General features: G+C 46.8%; 1 protein-coding gene and 1 pseudogene across 1 annotated transcript in view; both read left to right on the top strand.

Annotated features, from left to right (window-relative positions):
- The window catches only part of CACNG3 (calcium voltage-gated channel auxiliary subunit gamma 3), a 55,777-nt gene extending 39,334 nt beyond the window's left edge, over window positions 1-16,443 (top strand). Inside the window, exons 3-5 of the mRNA XM_061600021.1 lie at window positions 7,822-7,905; window positions 9,796-9,936; window positions 14,929-16,443. Coding sequence (XP_061456005.1) covers window positions 7,822-7,905; window positions 9,796-9,936; window positions 14,929-15,443 — 740 coding nt within the window. The 3' untranslated portion in view covers window positions 15,444-16,443. The remainder of the gene's footprint in view (window positions 1-7,821; window positions 7,906-9,795; window positions 9,937-14,928) is intronic.
- Window positions 12,773-12,891, top strand: LOC133372186 (5S ribosomal RNA; annotated as a pseudogene).
- Window positions 16,444-18,024: the final 1,581 nt, after the last annotated feature.

The following is an 18,024-nucleotide window of genomic DNA, read 5'->3' as shown; positions in this document are numbered from 1 at the left end:
TTATATAATGTATATCCCACTCTTCCTCCAAGAAGGAGCCCAGGGTGGCAAATAAAAACACTAAAAACACTCTTAAATGTATTAAAACAAAGCATCTTAAAAACATCTTTAAATTTAAAAAAAGACAGCTTTAAGAACACAATACCTGGAGCATTGCCATTTTGGGGGGGGGGATCACACTTTCTCTACGATTGATTCAAGGCAGAGCCAAACCAGATGCATGCAATTTTTTGGTCCCTGACTAGTCAGTTCTGCAGAACCCTGGGGCACGATCATGCGTAGCCCTGAACTGGTACCAGACATGGAGTCCTTGGAGGAAGAAACAGATGTACCCCACAGGTTGAGGGGCAGGCAGGGCCCCCTACATCCAATCCTGAGGATCCCCTTGAGGGGCCCTTCAGGCTGATACCTGAACCTAATGAAGAGCCCCCAGAACCATCAAAGGAGAATGTGGAGCAGCCCCCGAATTACTCGAGAACATCAGTGCCAAAAGCTTTAGGTTTAGGCAGAAAATTGATGACACAGTATGAGCCTATGGACCCAGAGTTGTCGGTCTACTTGTGAGTAAGAAATTCCAGATCCTCCTTTGCTGGCAGCAGGTGTGGTTAGGGTGTGGCTTTGAGACTTACAGTTGCTGGAAACAATACATGTCTCTGATTTTGTTGGATTGTGGCTTGCCTGAACTTTTGGTGATATCGACATTGGACTGTTGCCTGATTTGGTTTCTGGATCATGTTTGGACCTTGACTGGTTCTCTGTGCTTGACCTTGGCTTGTTTGGGCTGTGTTGTGTCTGCAAGTCTGTCCTTGTTGGTGAGGACTTTGGTGAAGGCTTATATCTTCTGTAACGGGGACCCTGGCCTTTGAGGGCATCTCCTGGCACACGCCACACATGCACAGACAAATGTATTGTTGGCAGTTCAGTTTGGGTGCACTCTCCCTCCCGGCATCGTCAGTTTAACTCCAGTTTTGGCAGCTTCTTAGCAGTGCTCTGTAGGACATACAACCCAAAAGAAAGCTTGTAATTATTTACATACATTTAGCATTTCCCCCCTCTCAGAGGTGCAATCAAACATTCAGTTGGCCCATTCTGTCCAGGCACGTTCAGTTTAACTTCAGTTTGGGGGGGGGGGTTCTTAGCATAGCTCTACAGTATATACTCACAATATGGGAAAACAACCTGTAATTATTTAAGTATATTTGCCCTTTCAGGATAATGACCAGTCTGATTTCCTAGAGCACATTTTGCCCAGAGACAGTCATTTTGGGGTGGGGGGTTCTGCTCATTTCATTTGTGGCGCAGATAATGAGGGATGGAGGGCAATATTGTTTTGTCCACATTTGCTAAGCAAACAAGCCCTATTTGTGCCTCCTGAACCCAGACACAGATTGGAATGTCATAACCCTTCAGTCTTAACACACCTCCAAAGTTTTCATTATAGTTCTCGGCTCAAAAATGCACCAGAATATATATTTTAGGATAAAATACGCTTAGGAATGCATGCATTCAAATAAAATACATATTACTAGGTATTTTGCAGTGCCGCTGTGGGATGTTCTTCCAACAGAGATTTAGAAGGCATCTTCTATTTCAGCCTTCAAATGTTTGCTGAAAACTTTTCTATGCCACCGGGCTTATACAATTAAGAAAACATCTTCTGTAATACTGACCTGGCCTGTGATTTTAAATTCTTATGAGTTTTTAAAATTAAATATATATAATTGTTGTAAACAGCTTTGATTTTTTTAATGAGATTATGATATACAAGTATTTTTATAACTTAAAATACAGGTGTATATTTAAGAATATGTTTTATGTATTTAAAGATGAATATTCGTTTTAACATTGCAGAGTAATGTGGAGACATGATGGACATTTGTTTAAAAAGATGTGACCCAATATTACCCAAGGGTGTAAATTCATAATACACAAGCAGCAGCGGTAGGTGCTGGCTCCAAGTCAGTGGCACAGGGGAATCCACTCCAGGTTTTATTCCAAATTTTCAAGGAGATCTCCAAGGTGCAGCATCTTGGAGAGGTCCTTCAAAGTTCAGACTAAAACCAGGAGCGGATTCCATTGCCCCGCTGACATGGAGCAACCAGCTGTCACTGACAAGCAGGCTCTTGTGGAAGGAGGCATTCCCAGGCTAACAGCTGTGGGGGGAACAGGAGGAGGGCTGAGCAAGGCTCCATTTCCTTCCTGGTGGCTAGCCAAAATCAGACCAAATGTTGTGACAGTTAAGCAACCTGTTGCTAATTTGCTTAACTCATGTGAGGTATTCAATGGATTCCATTTCATTCCTGGCATTTGCCACAGAAGTCGGGTTGCCCTGGTGTACAGAATTCGGTTTAGTCGCAGCTACCTCCATAGGAAAGGATAAACTGGGGATGACCCAAGCTGACCATTTCAGTTTCTACTTTTTCCAGTCTTGAGTTCAATTCTCTGCTTTTCTCCATCAGTTTGCACACTGTTTTTAATGGCCTCGTGAAAATTCCTCAGCATTTTAGTAGGAGTTCCTCTGAATATACACAACCCTGCATGCAGTTTTGCTTAATATACCCTTTTTTAGAAAACAAATCCCCTGAACAAAAAGATTTTTATGTTATTTTCACTAATGTATGCATTTTTGTGCACATTATTTGGCTGCAGCAGAACAACATTGCAAAATCTGGAGAAGTGTGAATTTCAAAGGATGGGCTGTTTCAGTTTGTGTATTGTTCTGGAAAGTGCAAATTAGGTAGGCTCACCTTTTAATGAGAACTGAACTGAACTTCTCCCCCTTTCCGCCCGTTTTGACACCCTCTTCTTGGTTCCAGTCCTTTGCTAGCTGCCCTAGTCTTGGGAGAGGTATCTGTTCATCATTGCAATGATCCTCCTTTGGTGTGACAATGCCCCTTGCTCACAATGTGCCATCATCTGACAGCTGGCAACAATCTTTGCTTGCAAAGAACCCCCAGGAGGCAGATGGAAGGCCCCATCCAGTAAGCTGTCAGGGTGCATCACAGTGCTTCTGATCTGCATGCTCTGGCCTCCCCATTCTCGCTCATGGTAAGCAGTCAGGGACAGTCACACACAGGCCAGTGGCCAAGGGGCCTGGTGAGGCCTAGATTCCAGCCCCAACCCCACCATGGCCGCACTAGGGACAAACTCTATAAAATCCAAGGAGAAGAGCACAGAGAAACCATCATGCATACGTGAAGCCCACATGGGTGCAGGCATGCATCTAAGATGCACAGTTGCATAACATGCATTTTTAGGTACATGTTATTCCAATATATTCTGCTGAAAGAATTGCACTGGCTGCCCATTTGCTACCAGGCCAAGTTCAAGGTTCTAGTTTTGGTGTACAAAGCCCTATACATCTTGGGACCAGGATACCTCAAAGACCATCTTACCCCTTGTCTACCCAGTCGATCACTGAGCTCTGCAGCTGAGGACCTCCTGCAGACACCACCTTATCAGGAGGTTCGTTCTGCACAATATAGGAAACAGACCTTTAGTGTGGCGGCACTGACCCTGTGGAATTCCTTACCCTTAAATATTAGGCAGGCGCCATCTCTGCTATCTTTTCGGTGCCTTTTGAAGACCTTCCTCTTCCAACAAGCCTTTTAGTAGAGACCTAGCCCAGTCTGTGGCTGTGTTAGAATTGCTTGTTAATATGTTTTTTAAAATGTGTTTAATCCTTTTTTAAAAGATGTTTTTAAAGCTTTTGTTTGTTTTTAGTGTTGTTTTGTTTTAATGTATTTTAAGGTCTGTTTTTATGATGCTTTAAAGTGTTTTTAGTGCTTCTGTTTGCCGCCCTGGGCTCCTGCTGGGAGGAAGGGCGGGATATAAATCAAATAATGATAACGATGACGATGAGAATAATAATAATAATCTTTGTACACATTACTTGACTGGAGAATTTCACTGCAACATTTAAAGAAGTGCAAATTTTGGAGGATGGCTGTCTTTTGGTTCACAGAGAGCTTTGCAGCATGTGCCTTAGGTACATTCCCCTTTAAATGCAAATCCAACGTCTCCCCCCATCTCTATCCCCAGCTAGGAATGGAGAATCATTGGCCTTCAGCTAGGGAGTGCTATGGAAGAACAATGAGGGTCTGGAAGAGCTGTGCTTGGGGGGGAATTTTAATCTCGGAGGAATGATTTAATTGATGAGCTGCACCATTTGTCATGATTTAAGGCTCCAGATCTAGTTTCAGGGAATTGTCTTGCTCTGTAAGCCAGTTGTTGTCTAGTGAAGCACAACTGCAGGTCATTTTAAGGAGCTGCCCTGCTGTTGCAAAGAAAAGCCCCAACGCGCACTGGATCATTGCTGCTTCCTTCCACTTGCATGTCCGCAGCGGATTCCCAGGGCCATCTTGGGGTCTTTCACAGCAGCACATGCTTCCTTCCCAGCCCTGATGTTGGCAGGGCTGGGCGAGAAAGAGTTAAAGCGGGTGCAGATGAATCCAGGCCAGGAGAACATTTTTGGAAATGAATGAGCAATGTGAATTCAAGGGAACTGAGCTGGATTCAAACTGCAGGAGGATGAGCCAGACTGGCCCTGGGGGGAGGTGGGGGGAGGGAGACATTTCGGACAGAGAAGCCGTTTTCCTAGGTGGTGCTGACAGCAGTAGAGTAGTGGCACATTCAGAAGGGCAGGGTCCCTTCACTTTACTCATGGCCAACCTCTTCCCCCTTTTTTTGCTGTTGGGTTGAGAATGAGATCCTTGTTAATGCCTTCTCGAACACCAGCAGATGTCCCTGGGAACCAATCAGCAAGAAAGGTCAGAGTGTTAGCTACTGAGAAGAATCTTCTCAGTGGCTGATTCCCTTCTCACTCTGATTGGCTCCAGTCAGCAGGAAAGGACAAGGAAGCATGTTGGAAGACTCTTCTCAGTGACTAACACACTCCGCTTTCATGCTGATTGGCTCATAGGATGCTGGGGACATAGGGTACCCTGCTGGGACCCTGCTCCCAAAAAGGTAAGGGTCCCCCAAGACCCTGGACAACTACACCCCTGGCTGAGAGAGGCCGATATTGCCCCCCCCACACACACACACATGAAGCAAGGTTCATTAATGTCACCACCTCCTCTTCCTGCGCCTCTCATGACTTCCATAATGGTCTCATCAGCCTTCTTTGCAGAAAGTCATCCTCAGTGCAGGGCAGAACAGGGGAACCAGCCCAGCAGAGCCGTGACAGGCAGACTGACTGGGTGCCAGTCTGTTGCTGGGCTTGGTTCCGGGTGCTCTGAGCAGGAACACAGAAAGCTGCCCTATTCCGAGTCGGACCATTGGTCCAGCTAGCTCAGTTGCCAGCCTTCCCTCCTTTTAGGAAGGAAAACAGAATTGGTGTCAGTAGCATGGCAGGCAACCTTCCCACCCTCCTTTTCACGTTGTTAAAGACTAAAAAGTCCATTGTAGCACAGGACCCTAGGAAGCTGCCATATGCTAAGTGAGGTGGTTCATTTAGCTCAGTACAGTTTACACTGACTGGCAGCAGCTCTCTAGGTTTTCAGGCAGGTCTTCTGCATGCAAAGAGCCAGCGTGGTGTAATGGTTGACTGTGACCTCAGAGACCAGGGTTCAAATCCACATTCAGCCTTAAAGCTCACTGGGTGACCTTGGGCCTAACCTACCTCACAGGGTTGTCATGAATAAAAATGGGTGGAGGGAAGAACCATGTACACCACCTTGAGCTCCTTGGAAGGAAAAAGGTGGGATAAAAATGTAAGATATAATGAATGAATAGAAGCAGACAGCTCTTTCCCAGGAGTTTTCACTGTCCACCTCATCAGGCGCAACCAAAGGATGTAACTTGTCCCTGAGATTGGCCTCTGCACCTGAGGACTGGGAAGGGGCCAATGCGAAGAGGGGCCTGAACTGTTGGGAGTCCTTTGAGATGGCCCTCAAATAAGCATGTGGAGACAGACATTCCAAAGACTTTTGCCAAAGTCCCTCGCCCTGAGTAAGTCCTGAGACAAGAAGAGAGGTCCTCTCACGGATCTGCAAGTGGTTAAAGGACTGGAAGGCAGGAGCAGGAACCCAACAGAGAGAAGTACGAAGTGGGGTCCCTCAAAGACCTCCCAGGGGCACTGGCGCCTTTTAACTTGTTCATAAATGATCTGGAGACGGCCCGGTTTGCTGATGACACCCAATTCTTCAGGGTGGTTAAAAACACAAAGGGCATTGTGAGGCTGTCTCCAAACTGGACGAATGGGCATTACAATGCCGCCCTGGGCTTCTTCTGGGAGGAAGGGTGGGACAGAAATTTAATAAATAAATAAATAAATAAAAGGCAAATATGGTTCATTGTAAGCACGTTTAAACTGATGTTGATGGGGGCAGGGAGAGTCCCTCCTTCCCTTATCCACTAATGGGGTTGTGACATTGCAGTAACTGAACAGGAAAGAGATCTTGGTGAAAATGTTAACCCTGTGGGTGGCAGCTCTGAAAAAGGCAGATTCCACGTTGGGGATCATTAAAGGGATTGGAAGCACCACTGTCAATATTATAACGCCTGCATATTAAGTCTATCATCTCTTTATTATTTTAATGTATTCTGTTATGCATTGCATTTCTGGATTTTGTTATTTGTGTAAATCGCATCAGAACTTCCTTTGTAACTTCCTTTGGTTAGGAGAAGTAATGAATAAACGTAATGAGCTAAACCAAGTAACTTTAGGGTGACCACACTTGGGCTACTGTGTAGAGTTCTGGTCACAGCACCATAACGAGAACATTGTAGAGCAAGAAAAGGGTTAGAAAACAGCAACCAAGATGATCAGGGGGCTGGAGCAACTCCTAATGCGAGGAAAGGCTGCAGTATTTGAGGCTTTTTCGTTTAGAGAAAAGGCAAGAAATGTGTATAAAATTATGCCCTGTACAGGAAAAGTAAAGAAGGGGAAAGTTGTCCTCCATCTCTCGTAATAAACCCAGTGATTTCACCCAATGAAGCTAGATGTTGGGAGATTCAGGACAGATAAGAAGTACATGAGAGGCAGTGTGGAGTAGTGGTTAGAGTGTTGGACTAGGACTTGGGAGACCAGGGTTCAAATCGCCACTCAGCCATGAAGTTTGCTGGGTGACCTTGGACCAGTCCCTGCCTCTCCTCTTAACCTACCTCACAGGGTTGTTGTGGGAATAAGATGGAGAGGGAGGAGAACCACATGCGCCACCTTGAGCTCTTTGGAGAAATGGTGGGATATAAATGTAATGATGAAACAATAAAATAAATACAGATGGAAAGGCCTGATAGTGAGGAGCCTGTGCAGAATCCTATGCAGAAAAGTTGCAAGGGCTTTTGGTCAGACGATGGACGACATGAACTTTCTGTTGCTCCAGAGGGCAGAACCCAAACCAGTCAGTTCGAAGGTTTAGTCTGAAAGGATTTAGATGAAACATTAGGATGAACTTCCTGGAGTGAGAGTGGTTTGACTGGGAGTCAGGCTACCTCTGAAAGTGGTGGACTCCTGTTTGTTTTCTAAATGGAGGCTGCATAAGCCCCCATCAGGAACGCTGCAATAGCATCAGCGAGGGATTGGCCCGGGTGAGGACCTTCCTGCTCTGTGATGCACACCACACATGTCAGTTATGACATTTGCTTCCTTGGGATGTGGTGGCACGGGCCACCAAGTTGGACAACTTTCAGAGGGTACTAGACAATTTTCTGGAGGACAAGGGTATGGTTATTGGTCATGATGGCTGTGAGCTGCCTCCCCCATTGGAAGCAGAGTGCTGGGGGAACAAGATGCCAAAGGAGGTGGACCAGGGGCTGATCCAACACTGCTCTTCTAATGTCCTTAAGCATTTGTTTGTTTGTTTGTTTGTTCCTTAGGGACATTCCGAGGAATCTGTAAGCAAATCAATCATTTCCCAGATGATGCTGACTACGAACAGGATGCAGCGGAATATCTCCTGCGTAAGGTTTAAACACACACATCCTGGGGCAGCTACGATTCTGTGCTGGGAGGGTCGACAGGCAGGGGATGGGGGGGGACACCCCCACATGCAACAAAGTGGCGAGCAAAACCTAGAGGGAAATTATTATCAGCAATTGGAGTAAATGGAGGTTTTTAAAATCTTCTCTGAGCATCAAGGATGGATTTTTTAATGCATTACATTAACTAATCACTTGCCTAATTTCCTTCATTCCTGGTAGTGTTCTTCTCTCCCTTGGGCTAACATTATCAAAATATATCTCATATCGACCAATATGTCAACTTCAGTCTGCTAATTTTTGCAGTCTTAAATTCAGTTCTCCCCCATTCCTGCAGTGATTCACAAATGTATTTTTTTTAAATCCCCATGAAAATGTTGACCTCTTTGTGGTAATGACTCCTAATAAACACATGTTTGTAGACAGTTTTGACAAATATAAAATTTTTTTGCAAGCAATTATCTCTAATGCATTGTTGGATGTTATTTTCCCTAATATGTGCACTTTTGTACACATTGGTTGGAGAACTACATCATAAAATTAGGAAAAGTGCAAATTTCAAAGGATGGCTGTTTCAGTTTGCCTGTTGGTTCTAGGTATGTGACTTAGGTAGTTTCTCATTCAAATGACAACAAAATTGAATTTCTCCACTGTACCTAAACCTCCTGTCTTCTATTTCTCTTTCAAAATCCATCCACTTATGATATGTACCAACCCGTACACTACGCTCAACATCTAAGGCCCTCCTCTGGGTGCCTACTCCGAGGGAAGCTCGGAGGGTGGCAACAAGGGAAAGGGCCTTCTCAGTGGTGGCCCCCAAATTATGGAATTATCTTACTGACGAGGTGCGCCTGGTGCCATTACTGTTATCTTTTCGGCACCAGGTCAAGACTTTCCTTTTCTCCCAGGCATTTTAGCATGTGTTTTTTAAATTGTTTTAAATGTTTAAATTGTGTTTTAAATTGTTTTTAAAAGATTTGTTTTAAATTTGTATATGTGTTTTTTGTGTTTTTAGGTACTGTAAACCACCCAGAGAGCTTCGGCTATGGGGCGGTATATAAGTACAATAAATAAATAAATAAACATGGTGGGACACACAGACCGCAGGAATGGGCAGACCAGCCTAACTATGTTCCTTATCAGTTTCTGTTGTGCTAAATCATAAGTCTGTTCTGACCCCCATTTTTTGGACTTCTCAAAAGAACACATGAAAAATCTACATGAAAATTATTTGCATTTTTTACGCACTTTTCCTGGAAAAATGCACTTTCCAACACATTTCCCCTATAAAAAGGGTTATATCCAATCCTAGTCCTACTTAGAGTAGACCAACTGAAACTAATGAATCTAAGTGAGTCCTTTCTGATAACTTCAATAGGACTGGGTACAACTCTTTTATTTTGCCTACATTTTTAAATGTAAAATACATATCTTTGGGCAGACATTTGGGGGGACAAACTGCACCGCAGAATCCAGAGATGGGTGTAATCTGAATGGTAGTTGCAATTCCGAACCACAATCAAATTTGGAAATGGTGAATTGGGCCAGTCCACTGTGACAAGCAGACCTAATAAATTCATCCTTCATGGCTAGCTGAGGGTTTAGTCCTCAAAAAATGTGCCTGGTAATTTGAATACTTTAGGACTGACCTTATCATCCGTAGCCCAGGTCTAGGTGGCTGCCTGCCTGGGCAGGCAATACCATAAATGCAACAAATAATTCTGTCCGTCTGGTGAACTGATCCCGCCTTGGTCTGTTCCTTGGCTTGAACAATGCAGCACCGATGATGCAGCAGCAGGGGCATACTGAACCAAACCCTCTTTCGGGGTCCTCTGGGGGCGTCGGCTAAGCAAGCTTTTCCTCCTCATCCAGGCGCAGTGAGAGCATCCAGCATCTTCCCCATCCTGAGTGTGGGTCTGCTCTTCTTCGGGGGCCTCTGTGTGGCAGCCAGTGAGTTTTACAAGAGCAAGCTCAATGTCATCCTGAGTGCAGGGATTTTTTTTGTATCGGCAGGTGAGTCCCAAGTCACTTTTCAATTGCCGATTACAGGTGGCTGATAATGCTCCTTGGGGTATGTTTGAAGCTCTGGCTTTTGCAACGGGGTGCCAGCAGGATTTAGGTGCAGTGACTCTGTATGTGGATTGGGCCCTCCTCCTCCTTACCCACAACCCCCTGGCAAGAACTGTTGCTTAGGTGAGGAAGGGTCATCCTCATAGCTCAATAGCAGAGCACCTGCGTTGCATGCAGAAAGCCTCAGGTCCAGTTCTCTGCATTTCCAGGCAGGGTTGGGGAAAGACACCTGCTTGGACACCCTGGAGCGTCACTGCCAGTCAGAGCAGACATTACTGAGCTAGATGGGCTAATGGTCTGACCTGGTGTAAGGTGCTTCCTACAGCAGAGGCCTAACCAGGCAGAGCTTGGGAGAAAGCAGCAAAAGCAGCCACTTCCTGTGTTCCATAGCTCAGGGGTAGAGCAACTGCCTGGCGTGCAGAAGGTCCCACATTTGATCCCCAATGGCATCTTCAGGTAGGGCTGGAAATGTCCCTGGCCTTAAACCCTGCAGAGCTGCTGCCAGTCAGTGTAGACAATACTGAGCTAGATGTACCAATGATCTGACTTGGGACAAGGCAACTTCCTATGTTCCTAAAGGAAAGGGCTGTGGCTCATCAATATAGCATCTGTCTTGCATGCAGAAGAGCCCAGGTTCAATCCCCGACGGCATCTCCTTTGTCTGAAATGCCCTTTGTCTGAAAGCACTGCTGCCAGTCAGTGTCGACCATACTGAGGTGGATGAAGGCAGCGCCCGATGTTCCTTTGCTACTGCTGCAGTTTCTGTGTACTTTGATGTATTTTGCAAAACTCAGAATTGGCACTCAACAGCAGCATCTTGATTCTGAAGTTAAAGGTGGAGCGGATAAACCTTCTGGGGTGTCTGAGCTAAGCTGGAGCGTTAGCTCTCTGTGCCTGCTGGAGAGCCCTCTGCTTTCCTGAGGAAGCTGTGCATTTTCTGGAATGCCTAAGCAAGCCTTTATTTCTCGGGAGGGTGCAGTAGGGCTTGGAGGAACAGCCAGAGGAGTAAATGAGACAATTAAGGAGATCCGTAATGAGGCAGCACAGAAGGGTAAGATGCTGGATAGCAGGAGTGTCCTGGGACCAGGCTAGCTGCAGGACTGCCCGTGCTTCTAAACTCCTGCCTATACAGATCAGCTTCAGAGGTCCTGCTCATAACGGCCACCAGTATGACCAATAAAGTTGGCAGGCACAAGGGCCTTCTCAGTGGTGGCGCCATGTTTATGCAGCTGCCTTGCAGATGAATGATGCTGGGCCCCTATGGTGCAGGCTTACCAATGAGCTTTGAAAAACGTATCTGTTCCAGGCTGCCTTACCCTGATAGTGTTGTGTTTTTTGTGACTCTGAGCTCTGTTAAATTTTATGCATTGAAAATATTCACAGCATCGCTGTCCCCCAGGTGATGGGCCTGGAATGGTTGAGGCGTGCACACACTCCCACATTTCCATCTTGTCTCCTGTGTTCTAGGGGTAGGGGTGTGTGTGTGGCCTTGGCAGAAGGGGAAACAGCCACCGCTCAGTGGCAAAGCATCTGCTTTCACACAGAAGGTCCCAGACTCAACCCTCGCGTCTCCAGACAGGGCTGGAAGACATCCCGTCTGAAGCCCTGGGTAGCTGCTGCCAGGCAGACGGCGTAGACAGTACTGAGTGAGATGTGCCCCTAGCACTGTGGGCACGGTATTATTAAATGGCGGCCAAAATCATGCTCAGAGTGCAGCTTTCCCTTGTCTTTGGTTATCAAGGCTGTTCAGTTCTCCGAGGAGTTTGACCCTCGCAGGGAAGGCCTGAAATGCAGAAAGAGGGTAGAAGAGCTTGCTCAAATCTGGATTCCCCCATCCCCAGAAGACTGCCGAGCTGTTTCACTGACGGATGTTGCCTGGCCTTCCGGCTTCTGGCGGCCAGCCATCTGCAGAGGGATGTGAATGAGTGGTAAATGGCTTGCTTCCTGATGGCTGTCACCATGGGCCATTCCGTGAGGCTGTCTTTATCTCCAGGAGATCTTTTGTCTCAGGCTCCCTCCTCCCATGCCCCCCCTAAAAAAGAGACCATTGTTCTCCCTTCGCCAGCTGAGAGGAGCTGAGGAAGGCAGCAAGCAGAACAGCCATAGCTCATTAAACAGCACAAGGCTCCCCGGGGGCCCTGCCTTGTGCCCGGCAGCTGGAAGGGTGCCCCCTCTTCACACAGCCTCGCTAGGCATGAGGGCCGGTGCTGGGGCCAGACACCTCTGCCCAGGTCTCCCATTCATAGAAATGCAAGGTTGGAAGAGACCAAATTGGAGACCAAACATGTTTTCTCCGGGGAGCTGAAGGTGATATGAACATGGCATGTGTTCCCATGATATGCACGCTTGTTACACTTTTATCCTGCGCTTCCTTCAGAAAACTCCATCCCAGGCATCCCCCCTTATAACAGGCCTGGGCTACTGAGATAGTGACTGGGCTGAGAGAAAGTGATTCGGGGCCGTGATCACAGAGGAAGCTCCCCGACCGAACAGGAAACAGCTCTGCCCTTGGCCTGTGCCCAGGGCAAACAGCTGTGGCTCCGCAGCAGGGCGCCACCAGCTTTGCACGCACAAAGTCCCACATTCAGCCCACCTCCAGGCAGGGCTGGGAATGTTTCCTGCCCCAGACCTTGGAGAGCTGCTGTCGGTCAGTCCAGATGATGCTGAGCCCGAGGGACCAGTGGTCTGCCACAGGGCAAGGCAGCTTGTTAAGCTACTGAACCTGGTCTCACTGGCGTAAGTCCAACACCCAACTTTGGTTTCCCCCCCATCATCCATGGTCTACAGCCGTACTACCCTGAACACACCCGATCTCATCTAACCTCAGAAGCTAAGCAGGGTCAGGTGTGGTTAGTACTTGGATGGGAGACCGCCTGGGAATACCGGGTGCCATCAGCTTAGAGGCAGGCAATGGTAAACCACCTCTGAATACCTCTCACCGTGAAAACCCTATGAATATATCCAAAAAAGATTCATAGGGTTGCCATCAGCCATAATCGACTTGAAGGCATGTTACAACAACAAATCATCTATGGTCAAACAGATTTTTCAAGGGTGGTGGTGTTTGCCATCAACCTTACACCCCTCTGAGGTAGCCTAACTACTTCCCATCAGTTGTGGTGATAGTGATGTCATTGCGGCTGTGCACAGCCAACCTAATCCACCCTGTGGCCCCAAACTGTGGGCCTTGAGAAGGGCAATCTGCCACATCCTGACGGGGGCTCATTATATCCTCTGCAATGGTCAGAATATTATACTCTTGATTTGTTTTTGAAATCTGTCTTTTAACTATCACTAGAACACTTTTCCAGCATTTTTTTTTAAAGAACATAAGAACATAAGAAGAGCCTGCTGGATCAGGCCAGTGGCCCATCTAGTCCAGCATCCTGTTCTCACAGTGGCCAACCAGGTGCCTGGGGGAAGCCCGCAAGCAGGACCCGAGTGCAAGAACACTCTCCCCTCCTGAGGCTTCCGGCAACTGGTTTTCAGAAGCATGCTGCCTCTGACTAGGGTGGCAGAGCACAGCCATCATGGCTAGTAGCCATTGATAGCCCTGTCCTCCATGAATTTGTCTAATCTTCTTTTAAAGCCGTCCAAGCTGGTGGCCATTACTGCATCTTGTGGGAGCAAATTCCATAGTTTAACTATGCGCTGAGTAAAGAAGTCCTTCCTTTTGTCTGTCCTGAATCTTCCAACATTCAGCTTCTTTGAATGTCCACGAGTTCTAGTATTATGAGAGAGGGAGAAGAACTTTTCTCTATCCACTTTCTCAATGCCATGCATAATTTTATACACTTCTATCATGTCTCCTCTGACCCGCCTTTTCTCTAAACTAAAAAGCCCCAAATGCTGCAACCTTTCCTCGTAAGGGAGTCGCTCCATCCCCTTGATCATTCTGGTTGCCCTCTTCTGAACCTTTTCCAACTCTATAATATCCTTTTTGAGATGAGGCGACCAGAACTGTACACAGTATTCCAAATGCGGCCGCACCATAGATTTATACAACGGCATTATGATATACAACGGCATTATTTTAAAGAGAGGCATAGTACTATTACACCATAATGCTATAATGTCAAGGTTTTTTAAAAAAAAATTTTTTAAAAGCCCTTTCCAGAACACCAAAGATTCGGTAGCACTACAAGCCACCCTGTATGGGAACAGCCCATTGTCATCTTCAATGGATTTGATATTTGATATTTTCTTTGTCGGTCATCATTAGGACTCTTCCCCATCAGCTTTCATGGACTACAATCCACATCATCATGGGCAACCAAAGTATGTAACATGCCTCTAACCTGAGGACTGGGAAGGGGCCAATGCAAAAAGGGACCCTAACTGTTTAGAGTCCTTTGAGAGTGTCAATAAGCATACGGATATGGGATGATCCCGTAGACATTCCAAAGGCTTTAGACAAATTTCCTCACAAAAGCCTACTTAAGAAGAGCCTGCTGGATCAGGCCAGTGGCCCATTTAGTCCACCATCCTGTTCTAACAGTGGCCAGCCAGATGCCCCAATGGGGAGCCCTCAAGCAGGACTCCCCAAGTAAAGCTTAAGTTAGGCCGACCACCTTGAACTTCTTAAAGGAAAGGCAGGATATGTTTTGAATTAGCAAATGAGCCAGCCGGTCCTTAGCGTGACTTTTCACAAATTCTGTAGCAGCCTTCACTGTCCTGATACCCTCCAGATGTCTCAATTACAACTCCCATCAGTCCCACACAGCCATTAATGAACCGGGCAGGAGGAATGATGTAACTGTAAAAGATTAACAGGAGGCCCACAGGAAGGCCATTTAAATGCACACCCCTGCCCATTAGTTGGTACTTAAAAAAAAAATCCCTTACCTGTTGCAGGGTCCCATACATCTTGCTTGAGTCAAAGACCTGCTCGGATGAGGACAGTCACTTCAGCTCTGTTCTGTTCCTTCCCTTCAGGACTAAGCAACATCATCGGGATTATAGTGTACATCTCAGCAAACGCTGGGGACCCTGGGCAGAGCGACTCCAAGAAAAGCTACTCCTATGGCTGGTCCTTCTACTTTGGAGCCTTATCCTTCATCATTGCCGAGATGGTCGGAGTGATCGCCGTCCACATGTACATTGAGAAGCATCGCCAGATACGAGCCAAGTCTCACTCAGTGGCGTTGCTGAAAAAGTCCACCTTTGCCCGTTTGCCTACCTACCGGTACCGGTTCCGAAGGAGATCCAGCTCCCGTTCCACGGAGCCCCGGTCAAGGGATTTGTCCCCCATTGGCAAACGCTTCAACACCATCCCTTCCGCTGACATCTCCCTGTTTACCCTCTCTAGGGATCCTTCCAAGGTGACTATTGGGACACTGCTCAACTCAGAGAGAGATCATGGGTTTTTACAGATTCATAACTCCCTCCCCAAAGAGTTCAAGGAGTCTTTGCACAACAATCCAGGAAACAGACGAACCACTCCGGTCTGAAGCCAGCCGTGTCCCTAGTTGGCTGAGAGTCCTGGCAGCTAGATTCCCTGCTGAGTGCCGTGTATAGAGGTGTATCGTTAAGACTGCATGACATGACCCACCCACCCCTGTGATGGTGTAACCAGTGAAACTGCTTTTCAGAAGAAACCCTTGGTTGTCTTCCCTGCCCCTAGGGGGCCGCCTGGGTTGGGCATTTTATTTTTTGCGTTTGTTTGAAATCCTAAATCGCCACTTGCTAAGCCAAGCTATTGAGGCTCTGGTTTGACTGCATCTGAGCCTCCCAAAATCCAAACCTCTCATTCTCTGAGCAAGAACAGACATTGAGCTTTGCTGTACACACAGCAGAAGGGGTTCCCCGTGGACTGTCAGGACGGCCACTGCTCAGAGGCCCCATCAGGAACGCCACGTGTGCGCAGAGTTCATCTTGACATCACCTTTGTGGGAAATCTCCAAGCATGGAACAGCGAACCTGAGCACTTTTTAGAAGACTACAAAAACAGTCCCTTCTTCTGTTTGGCTTGTATTGGATGATGCTGGGGTGGGGGTGGGGGTGGGGGCTCTCTGTTATCGTGTGCATGCATTAAATAGCTTGGGATCCAATTTCCTCCCACGTGATTGGAAGAGACGGCACTGAGCCATTTCTGTGGGTTTAGGAAGGGCTCTGAGTTTTGTTTTATTTTGTTTTGTTTGCATCTTCAGTGCTTACATCAAGACTGGGGGGGAGAGAAAGCACACAAACACTCTCCTCCTCCATCCTGACCAAGGTGCTGGTTGTAACCTGCCGTCCATGGGTCAGCTTTTGACATTACAGGTAGGATGAGCTAACTCTCTCAACCAGAGGTAGGTCTCTGGAGGCCATGAAGATCCGTGTGGCTCAGCTGCCATTCGCGCTGTCAGGTGCAGCACCGACATACAGCCTGTGCCAATGGGCGATCGATATCTGGGGTGCTTGAAAGGTTCAAAGAGAACAAATTTATACCAATAAAGCACATTCGGCTCAGCAGGCCTCGCTCACTAGCTCTTTGTTGGTAAGGAAAGGCACGAGGTGGGGGACTAGAGAGGGGGGAAATGTCAATATAAGAAGGGTCCACATGAGGGAGGGAGGGGAGGGAGGGGTCTTTTCTTCCAATTATGGCTGTTGGCACTGACTTGGGCATACTACTGCAGAACAGCTAAAATCTGCCAGCAGCTTTCTTGAGGGCTTAACCCACACCCCACCACCGTCAGCGTCAAGAAGGCCCTGCGTGAGAATTTGCAGGTTGCATACAGCATATCTCCCCCAACATGGCTGGCACTGCCTGGAGCATCTGCTGTCCTGCCCTAGATACATTGGCCACCCCCTTGGCAGGTATGGCATGGAAAGGCAACCAGCTTTGGAGTCCTGGGGGGTGGGGAAGGGGGATCCAGCTTGATGTGAGCCGTTTGTCGGATTTCCTTCCTCTTGCTCTTACTGATGGTGGGGATGGAGCCCTGGCTAGTTCCGCAAAAGCTCATGAATTCCTTCAGTGTGGACCTTTTTTTCCTCCACTTGCATCCTGCATTTGATCCCAGAAGGCCCTTGAGGGCTACCATCTCTGTTCTGATTGGCATTCCTTTCTGCCCCCACATGCAGCTTCTCAAAAACTCCAGCTGTCCTTTTGGCACAGGATTCTTTCATGGGTGGGGGCTCAGCCAGTTGACTATTGGGGGGGGGGACAGTCTGTAACCCAGGCAGAGATCTTTTCCCTGAATGTAAGTTCCATTTATTCTTCTTCTTTTGTTTGTATTTAGAAAGATTTATATACCGCTTAATCAGCAAAACCCTCTAAGCGGTTTATATGAAAACAATGTAAAATATTCCTAACAAAAAATACATTAAGATCAAACTTTAAAAACAAGTAGTCATGATAAAATTTATCAAATACAGATGAAGTCAACAGCTTTAAAACAGATATAGATAATAAAGACACATGTCTGGGCAGGCTTATATGAACAAAATAGTTTTTAGCAGGTGTTGAACACTACTGTGAAGGCATCTTCCTAACAATAAGAAGGGCAGAGATGACCCCTGTGAAGTTTGCCTTGGTGTCCTGAGGCTCAGGTCAATTCTAGGCTGCTGTGATCAGTCTCCCTTGGAGGAAAAAGTGCTGAAGACCTAACTGTATCTAAAGTGAAGCAAAACACAACACCTGAGAGTAAAGACAATCACTTCCAAAGGATTTTGTCCCCTTCCTGCATCCTTTCTCTTACCCCCAAATGCCCACCAGACTTCTAGCATCATTGAACTGTGATGGGGTTAGGCCAAACTTCACAGAGATTTGGGAGGAGGGGAGCTTATCTTCAGTGATAGGGAATTTGGAAGATGATTCCCCCTCTTTTTATCATAAAATACGCAATACTGAAAAGGCCCTATTATTTTTAAAAATACTCGCATTCTGAAGGAGGAAGAGAAATCTGTAAGCGTGTGCTATGAAGCCAAGACGTTTTGTCAGCTTGCACACCTTTTGAGAGCCCCCATCCTAGGCCCTCAGTGTCCTTGAGAAATATTTAAAATGCAAAACCTATCAATATTAAATGCAGCATTTTTGCTAGAGGCAGGTTC

This window comes from Rhineura floridana, chromosome 17 (assembly GCF_030035675.1).
Source record: "Rhineura floridana isolate rRhiFlo1 chromosome 17, rRhiFlo1.hap2, whole genome shotgun sequence".
In the NCBI taxonomy this organism is placed as follows: Eukaryota; Metazoa; Chordata; class Lepidosauria; order Squamata; family Rhineuridae; genus Rhineura; species Rhineura floridana.
The sequence above is the reverse complement of the archived record's forward strand: the minus strand, read 5'-3'. Positions and strand labels throughout refer to the sequence as shown.